Source organism: Chelon labrosus (genome assembly GCF_963514085.1).
Source record: "Chelon labrosus genome assembly, chromosome: 21".
Taxonomy (NCBI): domain Eukaryota; kingdom Metazoa; phylum Chordata; class Actinopteri; order Mugiliformes; family Mugilidae; genus Chelon; species Chelon labrosus.
The window spans coordinates 11,834,497-11,852,992 of NC_140354.1; the positions used below are offsets into that span (position 1 = coordinate 11,834,497).

Genomic DNA, 18,496 nt, shown 5'->3' on the forward strand with positions numbered 1-18,496 from the left:
ACTACTTGTTTGACAGAACACGATCAGAACACTGCTCGTAGCAATGGTTTAATTTATTTTCCCATAGTACACTGCCAAGTGGGAGCATCTACAACTAAAAAAAAAACAGAGGTTCTCATATATAGCCTTGTGGTACACCGATGTTTAAATCACTGCAACAAACATTCCCAGAAGAGAATAGAAAGTTGTTTATCCTGTAAAACTACTAGTGTGTTTGTGGCAGACTGAAACTTCTCTAGGGACGCTAAAACGCCACTTGCATGCACCGATCAGGCATAACATTATGACCACCTTCCTAATATTGTGTAGGTCTCGCTTGTGTCCCTAAAACAGTTGTGACTCAACAGGGAATGGACACGGGCCTTCTGGGGGTGTCCTGTAGTGACTGGCAACAGGACGCTGTTGGGGGGGGGGGGGCCTTTGGGTCCTATGGGTTGAGGGGAGGGCCTTGTTCCGGTGCATCCCACCGATACATGATCAGTTTGGGATCTGGTGAATTTGGAGGCCAGGTCAACACCTTTTCGTCTGGAAGCAGATGTTTCATTGAGGGAGGTGTGTCTGATGTTCTGCTGTGTTCCCAGGTTACCTGCAGGTTACCTGTATGTGCAGGTCTCCGTGTGACTCACCGTGTAACACAATCATCTTCCTCCTCCCTCTGGTTCATTCATACAGCTGCGTGTCCAGACACACCGGCTCTGATTCAACAGCGATCAAGTTCAAATGGACGGAACGTATTAATCTGAAGAAAATTAAAAATTAAACAGGACTCGCTGGTTTTCCTCTCACACTCAGTTCTTTAATTATAGTAAACGAAGACCTCGGCAGCGCTACGGACTGATGTGGTGTGTTTTATCAGCTTGCAGTCGACAGCGGGGATCTGAAGCTCTTTTATGCAATATGAGACATATGTTTCTTTGTCAGGCTCTTGAAGTGACGCCTTTGTGGGGGACTGTTCATGCCCACAAAGATCGTCAGAGTAGTCTGCGTCAGACACGCAACATTAGACACAACGGGAAGTCCATGTTTAATGGATTTTGTTTACTTCAACATGGCGGATCAGTGTGAGGTAATTATCAACCGTTATCATGCAATGTTGTCTCCTCTGGTCTTAAAAATAATTCATCTTCTGAACAACGCAGCATCACTTTGTCACAAGTTTTTAAATGTTATATCTTCTGAGCGTCTTGAGGCTCTAGCTGTCTCCATTTTTGTGAACAGTTGCCATGGTTACAGGCCTTATTGTCTTTCTCTCTCTCAGTCCGGCTCACCTAGCGTTAGCATTAGCTTCCTGTTTTCTGCGCATGAACAGCAGCAGGTGTTTCTCTCGCTTGTCCTGCAGGTCACTCAGTCAGTAGTTTTAGTTTAGTTGTTGTTGTGAACAACAGGTCGTCAACAGGCGCTTTTCCTCATCATCAACACCAGATACATGTTTCTTTTTCTTATATTTCCAGCGCAGTGGTAGAAATCTCAGTATGTCGTAATCTTGTGCTGCCTGTTTGTAAATTGAGGTTAGCTGAGGACAGCACACTCACTCACTCTCTCGCTCTGTCGCTCTCTCTCTGACCTCTGACCTCCATCAGGTTCTCGGCGCTGCACCACGCCGCCCTCACAGGAACGGCGGAGCTGCTGTCGGCGCTGCTGGAGGCTCAGGCCACCGTGGACGTCAAGGACAGCAACGGTTAGAGAGCCACACAGACAGCTGACTGATACTTTCAACTATCTCCCCTGTTAATTCCTCACTTTCATCTGTTATGTCAACTACTTTCAGCATTTATCAATGTTTAATTAGTCACCATTTCATTTTTACGCATTTCACAGATTTAAAACTCAGGATGTGCATTTTTTTGTGGCTTTAATTGATGACGTGTTGATGATGCGTGTTGCAGGAATGCGTCCGCTGCATTATGCAGCCTGGCAGGGTAAATCTGAATCTGTCCTGATGCTGCTTCGCTCCGGAGCGTCGGTCAACGGCGTCTCACTGGACGGACACATCCCTCTGCACCTGGCGGCTCAGTACGGACACTACGAAGTGGTGAGTCGACAGTTTCTCGTGAAGACTGAGAGGTGTTTGGACAGTTGGACTCACACCGATCAGCCACAACATGACCTCTGACCATTGACCATGTTGTCACAATTCAGTGTTCTGCTGGGAAACTTTTGGACCTGGCATTCATGTGGATGTCACTTAGACATGTACCACCCACCTAGACCAGACCAGGCACCCCCACCCCATAGAAATGACACTCCTTGATGGCAGCAGCCAGTTTGTAGCTTTTTTTTAATCAGTCACACTTTTTTAACTTTAGTTTTTTTAATTCATGTCTCGTTTAAGTGGCTTCTTCATTTCTGTCTGAAACGTTTTCTTTGTCCTTACAAAAAAGAACATCATGCCAGCTTTGAATATAAATAAATAAATAAATAAATAAAAGAGGAGACTGATGAAGGAGGCAAGACGCTGGGCAGGATTTGTGATTCGTGTTGATTCAGACGGTGCTAACGAGCAGGATTTGGGCTGATTACCAGTGACCCTGTTTGTGAGTTTGGTGCCTCGGCAGCACAGATGTGAACAGAAGCAGGCGGGGCTGTTTTGATGAAATGAACGCTGCTCTTTATTTATTTTTTTTTTATGTTGTTTTATTAATCCCGCTGTCAGATTTGACTCTGTCTCCTGCCGTTGCACGCCCCTCTGATATTTTTTAGGTCAGGCTAGGATGAATGTAGGTGAACCAAAACCAAGTCCTGTTTGTGTCTGTGACCCCCCCGCTGATCTGAGCGTCTGATTAAAGCTTTGTTTACAGGATAGGTCAGTTTCAAGAATCGTTTCCATAAATTCTTGTTGGCACTGCACCTGGTTAAATGTCTTTTTATTATTATTTTTTTGTTTGTTTCAGTCTGAGATGCTGCTGCAGCATCAGTCCAACCCCTGTCTGGTCAACAAGGCCAAGAAGACTCCTCTTGACCTGGCGTGTGAATTTGGACGAGTCAAGGTGAGCATGCTTTTAAATTTTAACCAAAACAATTATTCAATTTTTAAATTAATTTAATTTTTTTTTTAAATTGATTTAAAAATATGAATTAAAATAAATAGAAAAAAGGGTATCACCAAATAAAAAAATAAAGAATTTAAATATATAAATACAAAAAAAAACAGATTTGAAAAAAAAATAAAGAAATAAATAAGAAATAAATACAAACAACGAATGAAAATGAAGTCGAGCGCACCCTCTGGTTCAGTGCTGCCTTCGCTGTCGTCTGTAACTCTTGGCGCTCCTCCTCCTCTTCCTCCTCCTCTCTGAGTTGCCTTTTGTTTTGACTTGTGTGAGTTTGTGAAATGAGACATGAAAGTGAAGCCTGATCCCCCCTCACAGCTGGTTCACACTGCACCGAGATATCTTTAGAGTCGCGGTGAGTGTTTGTGTGTTTGTGAGGACGGTGGATGGACTGAGTTGTTTTTTCTTTAGCGTGTTCTATGCAGGTTTTTAACTTTTGTCTTTTCTTTAATTTAATTTAATTCTTATTTTTTTCCTGCCAGTAACTAATAGTCGGCAGTCGCAGCTTCATTCGTGGATTTATTTTCTGTGTCGTGTTTTTTCTGCATCCTTGCTTTTACTTTTAAATTTCATTACATTTGTCCTTTATTTAAACAAGACGCTTTAGCTTTGGTGTCCTCACAACGATAGAAGTACAGATGTGTGTGTGTGTGTTTGGGCCTCAGCTGCCGCTCAGTGATGTCGGGGTGTGTCGGCGGCAGCTGCTGTGTTTCCGTTAACCTCCTCGGCCAAAACTGAAGCGTTCATCATGTGTAGAAAATGTTTGCTGGCTCTTTTCTTTGCGCATGAAGCCAGAGATCGTTTTCTTTATTAAAACCGCCTGCCGTTCCTCTCTAAGTACACCATCCAAAGACACGTTAAATTTAGTAAAGAAAAACAGGAGGAGCTGTTCAACAACAGAAAGTGGCAGCAAACTTGGCATCTCAACTTCTGCAACGTGTGTATTGCCGAGTGGTTAATAAATGTGATTCAGTGTTGTTATTACCGTAACTTGGGGGGCTTTTCTCCCCCTCTCAGGTGGCCCAGCTCTTGCTGAGCAGTAACATGGTCGTGGCGTTGTTGGAAGGGGAGAGGAAGGAGCCCACGGACTCGGCCTTCACCACTCCGCTGCACCTCGCCGCCCGCAACGGACATAAAGACATCATACGGTGAGATAACAGACACCTGCTGCAACTCTGAATTGAGAGAGCAAAGGTTTGGATCTTTTACTGACACTTGTTGTCCAGACTGAAACACACACAACTGAGGTGAAATGCTCTAAAACTGGGTTGTAGGCATTGAGTTCTCCTCTGCTGGGAATGTGAGGCATGAAGAAAACAAAAAAAACACCACCAGCTCCAGAGTTCATGCTCCACATCTCCATGAAAACGTGCCGGCTCAGCGGTTAGAGGCCGCAAACCACGGGAGCCCAGCCCTCAGATTTCAACATCTCAACATCTCTGCAGACAGAAACTCACCCTGACAGTCACCACACAGGCTGTCTGCAAAATACTGTAGCACATCAAGCAATTAAAACACTTAACGGAGAGGGTTTGGCAGGAAAAAATCTGAGCGTTTGAGAGATTACCGCTGTCGAACAACGGCCGAGGTGGGGTGAATCTAAAACAGGAAAAATAAATTAAAACCTTTCTGGGAACCTCTCTGCTCAGTTCCAGGATGTGGATCATGTTTATCTCGTGCTCATTTCAGGCTGCTGCTGAAAGCTGGCATAGACATCAACAAGACCACCAAGTCTGGAACAGCTCTGCACGAAGCGTCGCTGTACGGGAAAACTGAAGTTGTCCGACTGCTGCTGGACGTGAGTTCCTCTCAGAATATAGAGAGAAAAGTGGACGCTTGATGTTTGTCAATAAGCTAATATGCCAATATTCTTGTTGTTGTTCTGTGGTTTTTAGGCTAACTTAGCGGCTAATATTATCTTGTTTGGGCATCAGGTTATCTTAGCAAATGTAATGATTGGTGTTATGTAGCCTATTTTTTTTAGGATAATGTAGAAACCACAATTATTTTGTTTAGGTTAATGAAGCAGCTGATATTATCTCATTAGGAGACAGATCATGTCAACAGGTGGGGCCCCAGGCCAGTAGAGGACCACCTGAAGAGTAACAAACTTTGAACTACAGTAGTAGAAAAAATATTCTTTTTGTGCTAACATAGTGGCTAACATACTCCAGTTACGCAAATTTAGCACGTGGCAGATGACGTTAATGTAACAGCTAACATTATATTCCTTAGGCTTATATAATATCAGCTAATATTAGCTATCTTACCATTCTTGTTTAGGCTAATGTAGCCGCTATCGTCTTATTAGGCAACTTAGCAATTGTCATCATATCAGGCTAATATCAGGCTAATATAGCAGCTAACGTTTTCCCTTTTACCCTAATTTAGTAGCTAATTTTAGCTATCTTGTTTCAGCTAATATAACAGCCAACATTACTGTTCTTGTTTAGGCTAATGTAGCCGCCATCATCTTATTAGGCAACTTAGCAACTGACATATCGTTTAGGCTTATGTAGCAGCCAAAATTACCAATGTTGTTCAGGACAATGTAGCAGCTGCCATTAGCCACCATAGGCTAAAATAGCAGCTAACATCTTATTGGGCAATTTAGCGAATTACGTCATATCCTTTAGGCTAATATAGCAGCTAACATCCCTTTTAAGCTTGTTTAGTAGCTAATCTTAGCTGTCTTGTTGGGGCTAAAAAAGCAGGTGATATTAAAATTTTTAGTCTAACTTAGCAGCTAACTTTGTCTTGTTTAGGCTAACGTCATTACTGCATTATCTGCAATAGTGTATTACTATATTTTAACTCCATTTTATGGGAGTGTAATTTAAGACTTTGAGGTAATGATGAAAGTTAAAACTAATGAGATTCAATTAGAGATTCAAAAGGATTCAGATTAGATAAAACGCCATGAAACCCCAGAAGAGAGGTTTGCACTTCATCTCTCTTTCCCCTGCAGCAACATTTCAGTTCGGTGATGTAACATCAGCTCAGTCTTTAACAAGACCCCGCGAGGAATAGGCATATTTTGAGACTAATTGCTTTTAAATGAAAACCATGAACTAAACTTGAGTCTGAAGGCAGGAAGTGTTGTGTGTTGTTGTCCATTCAGGCTGGAGTGGACGTGAACATCCGAAACACCTACAACCAGACAGCGTTGGACATCGTCAACCAGTTCACCACGTCGCACGCCAGCAAGGACATCAAGCAGCTGCTGCGAGGTCAGAACAAACACGTTTATTTTTTGAATTTTTTAATTTTTTTTTTAAATTTCAGTTCATTTTAAGGAAATATTGTGTAAAGTTTGTTGAAAATATGACCCCATATGAGTTCCTGAGCTGGGTTCTGAGCTGATACATTGACCCTATAAGCTGTAATTCAAACTGCAGCTGTGTTTAAAATTTGGGTTATGTAACGTTAAACTCTTATCTGTCAGTTCTCAAAGCTTCAAAGAGCAGATTGAGCCTCAAATTTAGCAGCGCTGTATGTACAGTGTGTGAGTGAGCTGGTAGTGTGCGCTCTCTGTAATCCTGCAGCCGTTTGAAGTTCCTGTGGGAACAGACTGAGGGAATAATGAGCGGTTGTGTTGAAGAAGTGATTTAAACATGGACGGAATGACTTTCCCGTCTTGTTTACTTGCACAGAGACGGAGATGAATAACAGTCAGCCGGCACGCGCTTCGGATTAATTACTGATGTGTCGTGTTAGAGGCTGCGTAGCAGTCAGCTCTCTGTGGGAACAGAATCTGGGAGGAATGAGTCAGGAATGTCGCTGGAAATATGTCGAGTGTATTTCAGCTTCTGTTTTCGTCAGACAAAAATAAAATCTGTGTTTACCTATATCCAGAACTGCCTCCTTCTATTCTATCAGGTCCTTTATTTCATCTCTGGATCTTTGTGCAAGCACAGAAACTTTCAAAATAAATTTGTGAATTTCAAGAATATTAGAATCCTTATTCTTAACCGGGACTTGACAAAGCCCCCCAAATTATTTAAATTACTGAAGTGCCACGTCAGGGGATACCTAGCACCTGAGATAGCCACATGTAATATTTCCCTTTTTCTGTTATCTTGACAGATGCGACAGGTGTTTTGCAGGTCAGAGCTCTGAAGGACTACTGGAACCTCCATGATCCCACTGCCCTCAACATCCGAGCCGGAGACATCATCACGGTGAGAGCCTCGGAGATCAAGTTTGTACCGTAAAACTTGATGCGGCTATTACATGATTGTAGCTGCTATTCTGGGAAATGATCGACAAAACCTTATCTGAGACGTCACATGAGTCTCCGAGCTCTGAGAAACCTTTTAATGTGGGAACAAGTGAACATCAATTAGTGTTCAGAGGCAGGTGGAAACAAGTCCAACACACACATACACACACACACGCCTTACCTCCCTGTGAACTTTGTGCTATATATTCCCCCTGATGATGCGATGCTTTGTGCTTTGCACCAGAGTTCAGTCAGAGGTGATGTCATCTTCAAATTCAGCTCTTCGTTGTCCAGACAGACAGTGAAATAACCACAGACACTCTGACTTCCTGTTAGTCAGTCAAAGGGTTGAGTCATGCTGAAGCTCGATGCAGGGTGATGAAAATGATGGAGGTTTTGCTTCATGTTGAGGCTTGTATATATTTTGCAAGATAATGGGTGTTTACAGTAAAGGTGAAGAAAGCTCTCTTCCTGTATAAACAGTGGAAAAGCCCAAACGCGCTGCATTTTGAAGCTTTTGCTGCAGATGTGGCCCAGGTTGTCACACCCGGGGGACCAACTGACCCCTCGTGTCCCTTTACAGGTGCTGGAGCAGCACGTGGACGGGCGCTGGAAGGGCCACATCCACGACAGCCAGAGAGGGACGGACAGAGTCGGATTTTTCCCTCCGTCCATCGTGGAGGTGATCAGCAGGAGGAACGGTCAGTCGATGTGCTCTTCTCTGCTCAGTAGTGGAGGAAGTAGAAAGTCTCTGTTCGGTCTTATTTCCTTTCAGACATCATCACTTCAGAGTCATCTTTATCTTCTGAGTCCTGTAGTTTAACTCTAACGTTTTAAAGAAGTGAGGATTTAAAATAATTTTTTTTAATACGAGATAAATGAGCCTTTGAATGCCTCTTAGAAGAATCCTTCAGTGCTTCTCAGCAGACTTCAATTTTCTCCTCATCTGTACGTCTCCAATGGTCAGAGTTGATTTATTAGTCCGAGCTCCATATGATGGTGAGGCTCATTACGACTTCCTGTAGTCGGCCATGTTGACGGACAGAGCCCCTTACTTCCTGAGGTCGAAACTAATCCGCCTGCTTGCAGACATCCCATGCTCCTCTCTCCTTCCTGCTGCATTCATCTCTCCATCCATATCACATAATGACTGACCTCCACCTCTAACCATCAGCTTGATAACCTCCCTTTCCTCCCCCTCCTCCCCTTCCTCCCCCCTCTTCCTACTACCCCGTCTTGCCCTATAGGGGGCACCCTGTCCCGGCACGCCTCTCTGCCCACCCAGCGCCAGCAGCTGCTGTCCAGAGCCCCCCTCTCCTCCAGCCTCAGCTCCGCCCCTCAGACTGACGACTCCTACACTCTGTACGCCCCCCCCACCCACGTGGTGCTGCCGCTAGCCAACGGCCTCACTACCAGCGCAGGTATACGCACACTCAGGACACTCAAAAGCACACTGCCGAACGACTGGCACTGATGAACAATTTCAGTTTGGACCTTTAAGAGCCCGATCACACCAGTGCTACAAACAATACAATTATATTTCAACATGTGTTCATTTCAATGACGCTGCAGCATTGAGTGGACAAAGTCAGTCTCTGCTGGATCTTTAACCTTAAGGCTTAAGCTTTCCGTCACAATCAAACCAAAATAAACCACTAAAAATCATCACGTTATCAAAAACATTCTAATCCAAATATTTTGCTGACACACTCTCTGGTGTGATTGGGCCAGAAATAATAGCAGACTTGATGTGTGTGGACGTATTTTTGCACCATTTTGTGAAGAAAAGATGTTGATAACCCCTGTAAACCCTGAAAACAAACAAGCTCTCCTTGTTGATAATGATTGTTGTATTGTTTTGTATCAGATTAAAACCAAATCATATTCATAGAGCTCTGATCAAACAGGAAGAGGATGATTGTCCATGGTCACTGAAGGAGCCTTAGATCAACGGTCATCACAGACACAAACCCTTTCCTCTCTAATCTGTGTCCTGTAACACAACTCACCTCCTCAGTCAGGCTTCCCCTTTCCCCGACAGAACCGAGTCCATCAGAGTCTTTGTGTCTAATAGGTTTGTCTTCGAGCCGCCTGTCTCAGTCTGGGTGTCCCTTCGAGGACATCTGGGTTCTCAGGGACTCGTGTTATGGTAAGAGTCGTGAACAACAGCTCCTCCTACCTGGCTGTTCTGAAGCTGCATCGCTGCCCCGCTCAACGCTCTGCATCAGGACCCCACACACCAAGACCACCAATATTACGCTTTACTATCACATCATTTCCTATCTCCATTATCTCAGCCACGCTGTCCAAGCCACATTATCCTATCCTATCGCTATATGTGGTGTCATGTTGCTTCACATTATCTCAAGTCGCCTCACATTATCTCAAGTAGCTGCATATTATTTCCAGACGCTTCACATTATGTAATTTCACATCATCTCAAGTCAATTGACATGATAGCATTTGCCTTTCATTATCATGTTATTTTACATCATCTTTTTCAACATTATCTCTGGTGGTTTCACGTTATCTCAAGTCGCTTCATATTATCGCTAGCTTCACATTATTTCAAGACGCTTCACATTATCATGTCGTTTCACATTATCACAAGTGGCTTCACATTATTTCCAGACCTCTCAAGTTGCTTAACATTATCCCAAGTCACTTTACATTATGTCGTTTCACATTACCTGAAATAACATCACGTTGCCTGTAGTCTCTTCACTACTTTCATTATCTCTCGTTTCGCCACATGATCATGAATTACTTCACATTATGTGATTTCACATTATCTCGACTCAATTGGCACGATAACAAGTCGCCTTTTATTGTCATGTTATTTTACATCATCATATAATTTCCCATTATCCCAAGTAGCTTCACATTATTTCTAGACGCATCACATTATCATGTCGTTTCACATTATCTCAAGTAGCTTCACATTATTTCAAGACGCTTCACATTATCATGTCGTTTCACATTATCTCAAGTAGCTTTATATTGTTTCCAGACGCCTCACATTATCTTATAATTTCGCATTATCTCAATTAGCTTCACATTATTTCTAGACGCTTCACATTATCATGACGTTTCACATTATCTCAAGTAGCTTCACATTATTTCTAGACGCTTCACATTATCATGTCGTTTCACATTATCTCAAGTAGCTTCACATTATTTCAAGACGCTTCACATTATCATGTCGTTTCACATTATCTCAAGTAGCTTTATATTGTTTCCAGACGCTTCACATTATCTTTTAATTTCGCATTATCTCAATTAGCTTCACATTATTTCTAGACGCTTCACATTATCATGACGTTTCACATTATCTCAAGTAGGTTCATATTATTTCCAGACATCTCAAGTTGCTTAACATTATCTCAACTCAGTTTACATCATCCCATTTCACAGTACCTGAAATAACATCACATTATCTGTAGTCTCTTGACGTCACTTCAGTCAGCTCACACAATTTTTCATTAATATAAAGTTCTGTGACGCCATGTCGCCTCACACCACTTTATGTTGCCTCGTTGTCTCACATCACGTCATATTTCATTGTCAGACACACAGATGAATTTCCTAAGTTGACAGAACACACATATTCCTTCAGGAAGTTAAAGACTAAATGGAGTGAGCGTCTGCTGATAGGAGCTGAATTAAACTAGAAGAACGTCACATGATAAAATAAAACTAGAAGAACGTCACATGATAACAACGACAGGTGAGGCCGAAGGACGGTCGTCTTAGTGTGTTGGGTCTGAACAATATGTATGATTCACTGTATGTGCTTCAGAGCGTCTGGCTGTAAAGTCATCCTCACTGCTACCACCAGGGGGCGACAGTAGGCCGTCCCTGTTCTCATTCTTTAACAGTTTAGTCAGCGTCTTGTGATGTTGCTGATAAAGCCTTCAGTAGAATCTATGTGCATGTTTGAAGAACACATTTCCTCCAGTTTATGTTGTTGGAGACTAGCTTTTTGAGACTGAAAGAGTGTGCTCTATAAACCCTCAGTATGTTTAGTTGATCAACAAAAGCAGATCACTCTAAGAGTCCTCTGAACCTGACGTGAGAACTTTCTACAGACTCAGTGAAGCTTCCAGAGAGAATATCAGGTGCTTTCAGTCTGAAAGGTCTCCCAGCTGTTCGCTCCCAAAGATGAAGCTCTTTTCATGGATTGTTTAGTGTTTAGAGAATGAAATTCTCAGAGAGTTACAGCCTTCCTCTCTTAAAGCCTGCTCCCAGCTACATTTTTCATGGTTGGACACGTGCACCCGCAGCTGTGCTCCTTGCATCCTGTCCGTCACTCCCCGTCGACACTCCCATCGCCACCCTTCAGCCCCTGCAGGCTTGTTGGCCTCGTCCCCGACAAAGAGCATCTGCTGCTTCCTTGAGCCTGACGCCGATCCTCCGTGCTGATGCGAGTCCCCTCGGCAGGACGTCAGGAATTCATTCTTGTGTTTTTGCTTTGCAGCTGGAGACAGAAACAGTGTCGGGAGCACCGGCAGTGTTGGGAGCACACGCAGCGCCGGCAGCGGACAGAGCACCGAGAGCAACAACGCCCCCAACGGACTCCAACACAACACCAGTCACCATGACAACAAGGTACAATCAGACTACTGTTAAAGAGTCATGAGCTCCGTTCAACCAAAACAGATAAGCAAGTGACGGTACATCTAAAAAACAAAAAGACCGTTCAGAACCTGCTTGAGAATCTTCACATTTGAAGTTTTGTTGTTGTGTTGTTTGTATGTTTTGTATGTGCATGGCTCTCTACCTGCAGCTGATAAATCGATGGTCAGTTTGCTTAAAATCAGATTTAACTTCAGGTTTAATTATAAATCACACAACAGAAGAGGCAACAGACATTCAAGTACTGTGTCTCAGCACCCTGACGTCAACGTTGCATGCAAGTTTGATTTCACGTTAAATCCATTTTGTCAGGTGGCATGAAAATATGTGTCTTTTTACTTTCCAGGATTTCCCTTTTAGTCTGGTCCTCTGTTTTCTTGTAGCTGATACACAGCTCATTCAGCCTCTCTTCAGTTAAACACTTTTGACCGACTGTACTTTTGATATTTGTGTGCAGCCGACGCCCTCTGCTGTCGATGCTGGACACTCAGCGGACAAACATCCCGACCATCCTGCAGGTTTGTGTTGACCTTTAAACCAGCTGTTGTTGTGCATCATTAGCTGGTGCTGCTTGAAGTTGTGTTCTTCTATTTCCTTCATTTACCTCCTGATAGGTACTTTACACAGTATAGAATATAAATCAAACTCCAGTTGTATCTGTTTATCATGACGCTGAAGTGTTGCCGTCCTCCAGGTGGGACTCCTCGCAGGCAGCCGCCGGCGGTGCAGAGGCCTGTAGAGCAGAGCTTCTCCCAGCAGTTTGTCCGTCCTCAGCAGCTGCTGGAGGGGAAGGTAAGGATTTACATATCGTCTTGTATTGATTATTAGCCTGAGCAGAGGAGATTTTTCTGGCCTGCCTTTAATGAGCCTCCCTGTGTCTTTGCACTCGTCTCTGTGTTTCAGGATGCAGAAGCCATCTATCAGTGGCTGAGTGAGTTCCAGCTGGAGCAGTACACCGGGAACTTCCTGAGCGCTGGATATGACGTGCCGACCATCAGCAGGATGACTCCCGAGGTGACCAAGCTTTGCTCCAGTAAACCGACTGACTGATTAAAAAAAAGATGCGCATTAAGTCTCAGCGTCTGATACCTCAAAACTTACCTGAACCTGTGCACACTTTAGTTGCTGGACCTGTGAAGATCTCTACCTGCAGAAAAGCGTTGTTTGTTTAGGGTTTTGTGGTTAATTTGAAGCCTCGGCTTCCCGTCCTGGCTGTAATTATCTGTGTCTAGCAGAGCTGCAGCTGAGTGTGTTGTTGATATACTGACTGACTCTTTGATGTCTGCAGGATCTGACGGCCATCGGAGTCACCAAACCAGGACACCGGAAGAAGATCTCCAGTGAGATCAGCAATCTCAACATCCCGGAGTGGCTGCCCGAGTACATCCCAGTAAGACTTTGATTTGCGGCTGTGTAACTGCTGAACACGCTGACCTACTGTGGATCTGACTCATGTCCTGTTCTCACAGTCTGACCTCGGCGAGTGGCTCAGCGCCATCGGCCTCCCGCAGTACCACAAGAAGCTCTCCGAGAACGGCTACGACTCCATCAGCATCGTCAAAGATCTGACATGGGAGGATCTGCAGGAGATCGGCATCCTCAAGCTGGGTGAGGACAAACGCTGTTGGAGTGTGCTCGGTGTGGCCGTTTGGACTTTTGATCTGACATTTGAATCTCCCCTGTAGGACACCAGAAGAAGCTGATGCTGGCTGTGAAGAAGCTGTGTGACATCCAGAGGGCGATCCTTCAGGCTGAATCAGGCCAAGGCACGCTGCGACGCAAAGGCCCTGGGGCCCTCCACCTCGTCACCATCGAGCCTCCTGAAGCTGGAGGTGAATGCTCTTCTCCTCACACCCCAAAGATGATGACCTTCCAGGACAGCGAGCTGAGCACCGAGCTGCAGACGGCCATGTCCAGCCAATATGGAGGCTGCGAGGAAGGTTTGGCCATCAAGAATGCTGTGGGCATGTCCCAGAGCCAGGAGAGCATCGACACCCGGTCCAGAGGCTCCGGGCGCTCCCAGGAGCCCCCGACTGCTTCCATCACCCCACACAGCTGGTCCCAGGAAAGCTTGGAAGGGAGCCCTGCCAAGGAGAGGAACCTCCCCGAGGGCTGGGACCAAAGGCCCCTGCAGCAGCCGCCTCTGCCCAAACAGGTTCCTCTGGGCACGGCCACTGTGTTCAAGTACCCGGCCATCCCAGCAAAGCCCAAGCTGTCTGGATCCCGCGGCCCCTCCCCTCATGGCTCTCCGGCACTGAAAGGTTTCAGCTACCTTCACTCTCACTGTGGCTCCACGGACCTGGGCTCAGCTCCCCGGCCCGAGAACCACGCCATGACGCTGACCCCGCCCAAGAAACGCACACAGAGCATGACCCGCTATGCTCTGTCGGACGGAGAGCCGGACGAGGACGACGAGGACTCCACATTTCGTTCTGGAAACGTCCCGTCATACGCCACTTTGACCCGCAAGCCCGGCCGCAGCCAGCTGGCTCGGTTACAGTCGAGCCCGGAGAAGAACAGCAACGTGGGGCGCAGCCAGTCATTCGCGGTGCGCGCTCGGAAAAAAGGTCCCCCTCCTCCTCCCCCGAAGAGACTGAGCTCGGTGAGCAGTACCACCAGTGGGGAGCTGAGTGACAGCAGCACCACTTCGTCCTCCGGTGGGGTGGTCATTGACAGTCCAGGGAGCGTGAGGAGCATTGCAGCTTCTCTGGAAGGAGGCACAGAGGGGGACAACCCCCCAGGACCAAAATCTGACGTAGACCAGCCGGAGCTGCCCCCGTCCCTCAGCTCTGCAGAGACCAGAGAGGCCGCAGGGGTGAGGAGGAGGGTGCAGAGCGAGTGCGCTCCCACACAGACCACCAGAAGCTCCGAGCTGGACCGAGGGGTGAAGTCCGACTCCGAGGAAGAAGAGACGAAAGGTCGTGGACTGGACGGGTCCTCGTCTCCTCAGAACAGCTCCAGTGAGTGCATCCCCTTCGCCGAGGAGGGCAACCTGACCATCAAGCAGAGGCCCAAAGCGCCGGCCCCGCCCAGGGCCGAGGCCGTGCTGGAGCCTCCAGAGAAACCAGCAGCCAAGAGTCTGGAGGTCCCAGAGTTTAACCTGAAGGAGTCGGACACCGTGAAGCGCCGACACAAGCCCAAAGACAAGGAGCAGGGCGGGGGCTCCCCCTCCAGAGAGGGAGCTGCATCCGAGTCTGGCAGCCGGCCTCCGTCGCAGAGCCAGGAGGAGGTCAGCCTGAGGATCAGCGAGGCTGGTCCGGAGCGGCCAGCCAGTCCGGCTACGGGGTCCCCTATTAAACCCCCGCTCTCCCCAAAACCTCCTACCATCGCCCCAAAACCTATCCGGCACAGTCTGCTGGCTTCACAGGGTAAGATTGTACTGGATATGTTATATGACCTTTGTGAATCTGACCAGACCTGGTTTCAGTCACACTCTTCATTTATTGAACACAGTGCCCTCTGAATGTAAACTGTTAAAGACTTGGGACTTGTTGCTCTTAGTTCGGTATTTTACTTGTTGTTGTGTGTCTTATTTGTGTCTTTTCCAGCGGGACGTTGCTCTCCTACTCTGACCGTCAGCGTGGTTCAGAGTGTGGCCTTCGCAGCCCCGTCCTCACCCGTCCACGAACGCCATGCTCCAGCTCCAGCTCCAGCTCCAGCTCCAGCTCCAGCCCCTCAGGCCCCTCAGAGCCCCTCTCTGGCGGCAGCGAGGCCTCAGGTGTGCGTGGTGGGTCCAGGTCTTCCCCCTGAGTCGACATGCGGCACGGAGGTGGTCCGGCAGAGGCTGGATCAGACCAGCACGTCTCTGGAAGCAGCTCTGAAGGCCGTGGAGAGGAAACTGAACCTGGAGGACAGCTCCGAGGGGTGAGGCCTGACTCTCATTTCCCCCAGAAACGGAAGCCAGTTAAGTAAAAGGATGTCCCTTCTGTTGCAGTGTTAATTGTAATGTACGTTTTTTTTTATCTCAGCACCGGAGCAAACACGGTGAGGTCGGCGGGGACCATTCTGGACGACATCGGCAACATGTTCGACGACCTGGCCGACCAGCTGGACGCCATGTTGGACTGAAGGCGTTTCCCCAACACCTAAAATAAACAATGTCCAACCTTCAACCTCAGGAAGTGAAACATGGATTCTCCCCCGTCGGCTGCACAACTGGAGGAGCTACAGTCAAACAGTCGGCTTGTTTCTCAGCCTGAACACCAGCACTTAATTTCCGCTGTGCTTCCTAAACTTCAGTCAGAGCTGATCCTGGTTCTGTCTCGGCAGCATTTTTTTTGTGTGTCTTATTGAAGACGAACCAAACAGAGACTCAGATGATGGACCGGCCCGCTGTGAGGAGAAACTCATTTTACTGTTACTGCTAATATTGTGACATGAAGTTTAAAGTTTTTACTGTACACTATAGAGCTGAAGTCCTGCCGTCACCTCCTGTCCATTTTCTGTTCCAGCAGCTTTAAGACAAATGTTCCTGATGACAGAGCATAGACTGTATGTAAAGATGGACACGGAGACATGAGACGCCCCTCTTTAGTTTTAATTAGCCTGCTTGAAGCCCAATTGCAGCTTCTTCTCTGTTTGGAGTCAGGACCTTCCAGATGAGGTGTACACACACTGAACCGAGGCAACGCTATTTTACTGGAAACACTGATGCATTGCTTAATGTTAGCTCCTCTAGCCGCATCATGCTAACGGATAAGTTATTGCAATTACAAGCGTCAAACTTACAGGAGCCAACATCAGCTGTCGTTGCACTTTAACACACTCTGGAGCTTTTTAGCCTGCTTTAGCTAATTGTTTGGGTTTGCAGAACATTCCCTGCTTCCAGCTCATCGTTTCTAATGGTGGAGACCAAAATCAGAGCCAAAAGACAGACGGGGATTCATCAGACGGACATGAAAACGGATTCTATCAACTTGTGTCTGTTCTTATCCTCATCTAGGCTTATAGTTTTTACCATAGAAGCTTTTTTTTCCTTGTTATTAAACTCAATGTTCTTTTTGCTGGAACAAAACCTGGACGGTCCCGTTTCTCTCCGGCTCTTCCGTCGCTGCGTCTGACCATTTCAAATTTTACCTTTGCGATATTTAAAGAAATCTATTTTATACCAATCAATCTTAATCACGTGTAGTTTTTCCTACTACAAACCTGTAAAAGTGCTCGCTCGTGTTGTTTATACAAAGGGAAGAGAAGCATGTTCAGCTCGGATCACGTGTGTGTACAGTGGAAGACGGCGTGTGACGTGTCAGTTATATACATACTATTTTTTGATATTCATTTTAGCCAAATTAGTATTTAAATTAGAGTTATCTAAATATGTATATTGTACACTACAGGAGCACATATTCAACCAAAGTCTGTACAGATTTCCCTCCTTTAAAAGAATCCTGATCTCGTTGTTACTGTCAGATGTTTATGAAATGTTGTTTTCAGCCTGCAGCGTATTGGTCATGTGTTCATATATAGCATGCCATAGCTCTAAATGAACATGTTATACTTGTAAAACAGACTGTTAACCCTGGTGTGTCTGTTGTTGTCCTGTGATCATGTGACCTCTGTGTGAATGATTTCTGATTCTCAGGAAAATCCCTCCTTACCCGAACACTGTTCTCGATATGAAAGACTTAAAACAACAAACTAAGGAAGAGTTGACATCTTTCAAATATTCAGTTTTCAGTACTATTTATGGGATGTTTTATTTTTTAATGTTGACATTTAAAGGCTTTTATTGTGAAGGAATCACAGGAAGTTGGCAGTTTTAACCAAGACTGAAATAATTATAACTTTTAATAAGCAAATCTTTATTTATAGCGCTTTTCGGCCTTTAAAAAAATGACCACCTATATTAACAAAAGCATACACTAAAATTGTTCTCTGCAGGGAAGTAGAAAGCCTCTTAAGGCAAATAAATCTTGGATATAAAACATAGATTTAGTTTCTTAGTCGAGCTGTTGGAAAGATGAAGTGTAGCTCATCAGTCACTCTTAACCTAAAAAAAAAGAAGATTTAATCTTGAAGAACTTAAGAGAAAAAATGAGTCAGAGGTTTCTGGAAAGAAAACTTTAAGAATATAAAGAGGACCCTTGATCATTCCCTGAGGAACTCCACTGGTCTGCATTGAATAGATGAACAGAAAGAACTGGTGATTAGACGTTCTATGTTGTTTTATATCACCTTAGTTAACTTGTCTTTAAGCAATCATTTTAAACCTTTCATACAATTCTCCATATTCAAAAATATTCTATTTTACTCTGGTCGGGTTGGAAAAACAATAATTTTAACAGAAAAACATTAGTGGTTTAAAAAAAATAATTAAACATGTATGGGTTAAACTGGAGCTGGATGATATCTGTGTGCGTGCTGTTCTTTTGATATTCCCTCTTGTTTCGTTCATTCTTTGTCCTCTCAGCTGAATTGTTTGTTTAACCATTAAATATATATAATGTTATCCTGATTCTGTGTTTTATTTATTATTAAGAGGTCTTTACTGAGACGGAGTTATGAGGATTTTTCTCCTACCACACCAAGCAGAACATACGTGGTGGCAGGTATTTTGCTTTAGGATTCAAATTTTTATGAATCCTAATCC

General features: G+C 45.2%; 1 protein-coding gene across 2 annotated transcripts in view; it reads left to right on the forward strand.

Moving 5' to 3' along the window:
• LOC311506705 (CASK interacting protein 2) overlaps positions 1-18,346 on the forward strand; it is a gene marked incomplete at its 5' end in the record, with an annotated part of 49,655 nt that extends 31,309 nt beyond the window's left edge. The window contains 18 exons of one of the 2 annotated variants that reach the window (XM_084570766.1): positions 1,581-1,678; positions 1,887-2,032; positions 2,892-2,987; positions 4,068-4,198; positions 4,740-4,848; positions 6,172-6,280; positions 7,137-7,231; positions 7,856-7,973; positions 8,520-8,693; positions 11,750-11,880; positions 12,365-12,425; positions 12,602-12,699; positions 12,811-12,921; positions 13,196-13,297; positions 13,377-13,515; positions 13,593-15,275; positions 15,456-15,771; positions 15,876-18,346. In XM_084570766.1, coding sequence (XP_084426892.1) covers positions 1,581-1,678; positions 1,887-2,032; positions 2,892-2,987; positions 4,068-4,198; positions 4,740-4,848; positions 6,172-6,280; positions 7,137-7,231; positions 7,856-7,973; positions 8,520-8,693; positions 11,750-11,880; positions 12,365-12,425; positions 12,602-12,699; positions 12,811-12,921; positions 13,196-13,297; positions 13,377-13,515; positions 13,593-15,275; positions 15,456-15,771; positions 15,876-15,975 — 3,817 coding nt within the window. In that variant the 3' untranslated portion in view covers positions 15,976-18,346. The remainder of the gene's footprint in view (positions 1-1,580; positions 1,679-1,886; positions 2,033-2,891; positions 2,988-4,067; positions 4,199-4,739; positions 4,849-6,171; positions 6,281-7,136; positions 7,232-7,855; positions 7,974-8,519; positions 8,694-11,749; positions 11,881-12,364; positions 12,426-12,601; positions 12,700-12,810; positions 12,922-13,195; positions 13,298-13,376; positions 13,516-13,592; positions 15,276-15,455; positions 15,772-15,875) is intronic. The other variant, XM_084570767.1, reaches the window with a different exon arrangement.
• Positions 18,347-18,496: the final 150 nt, after the last annotated feature.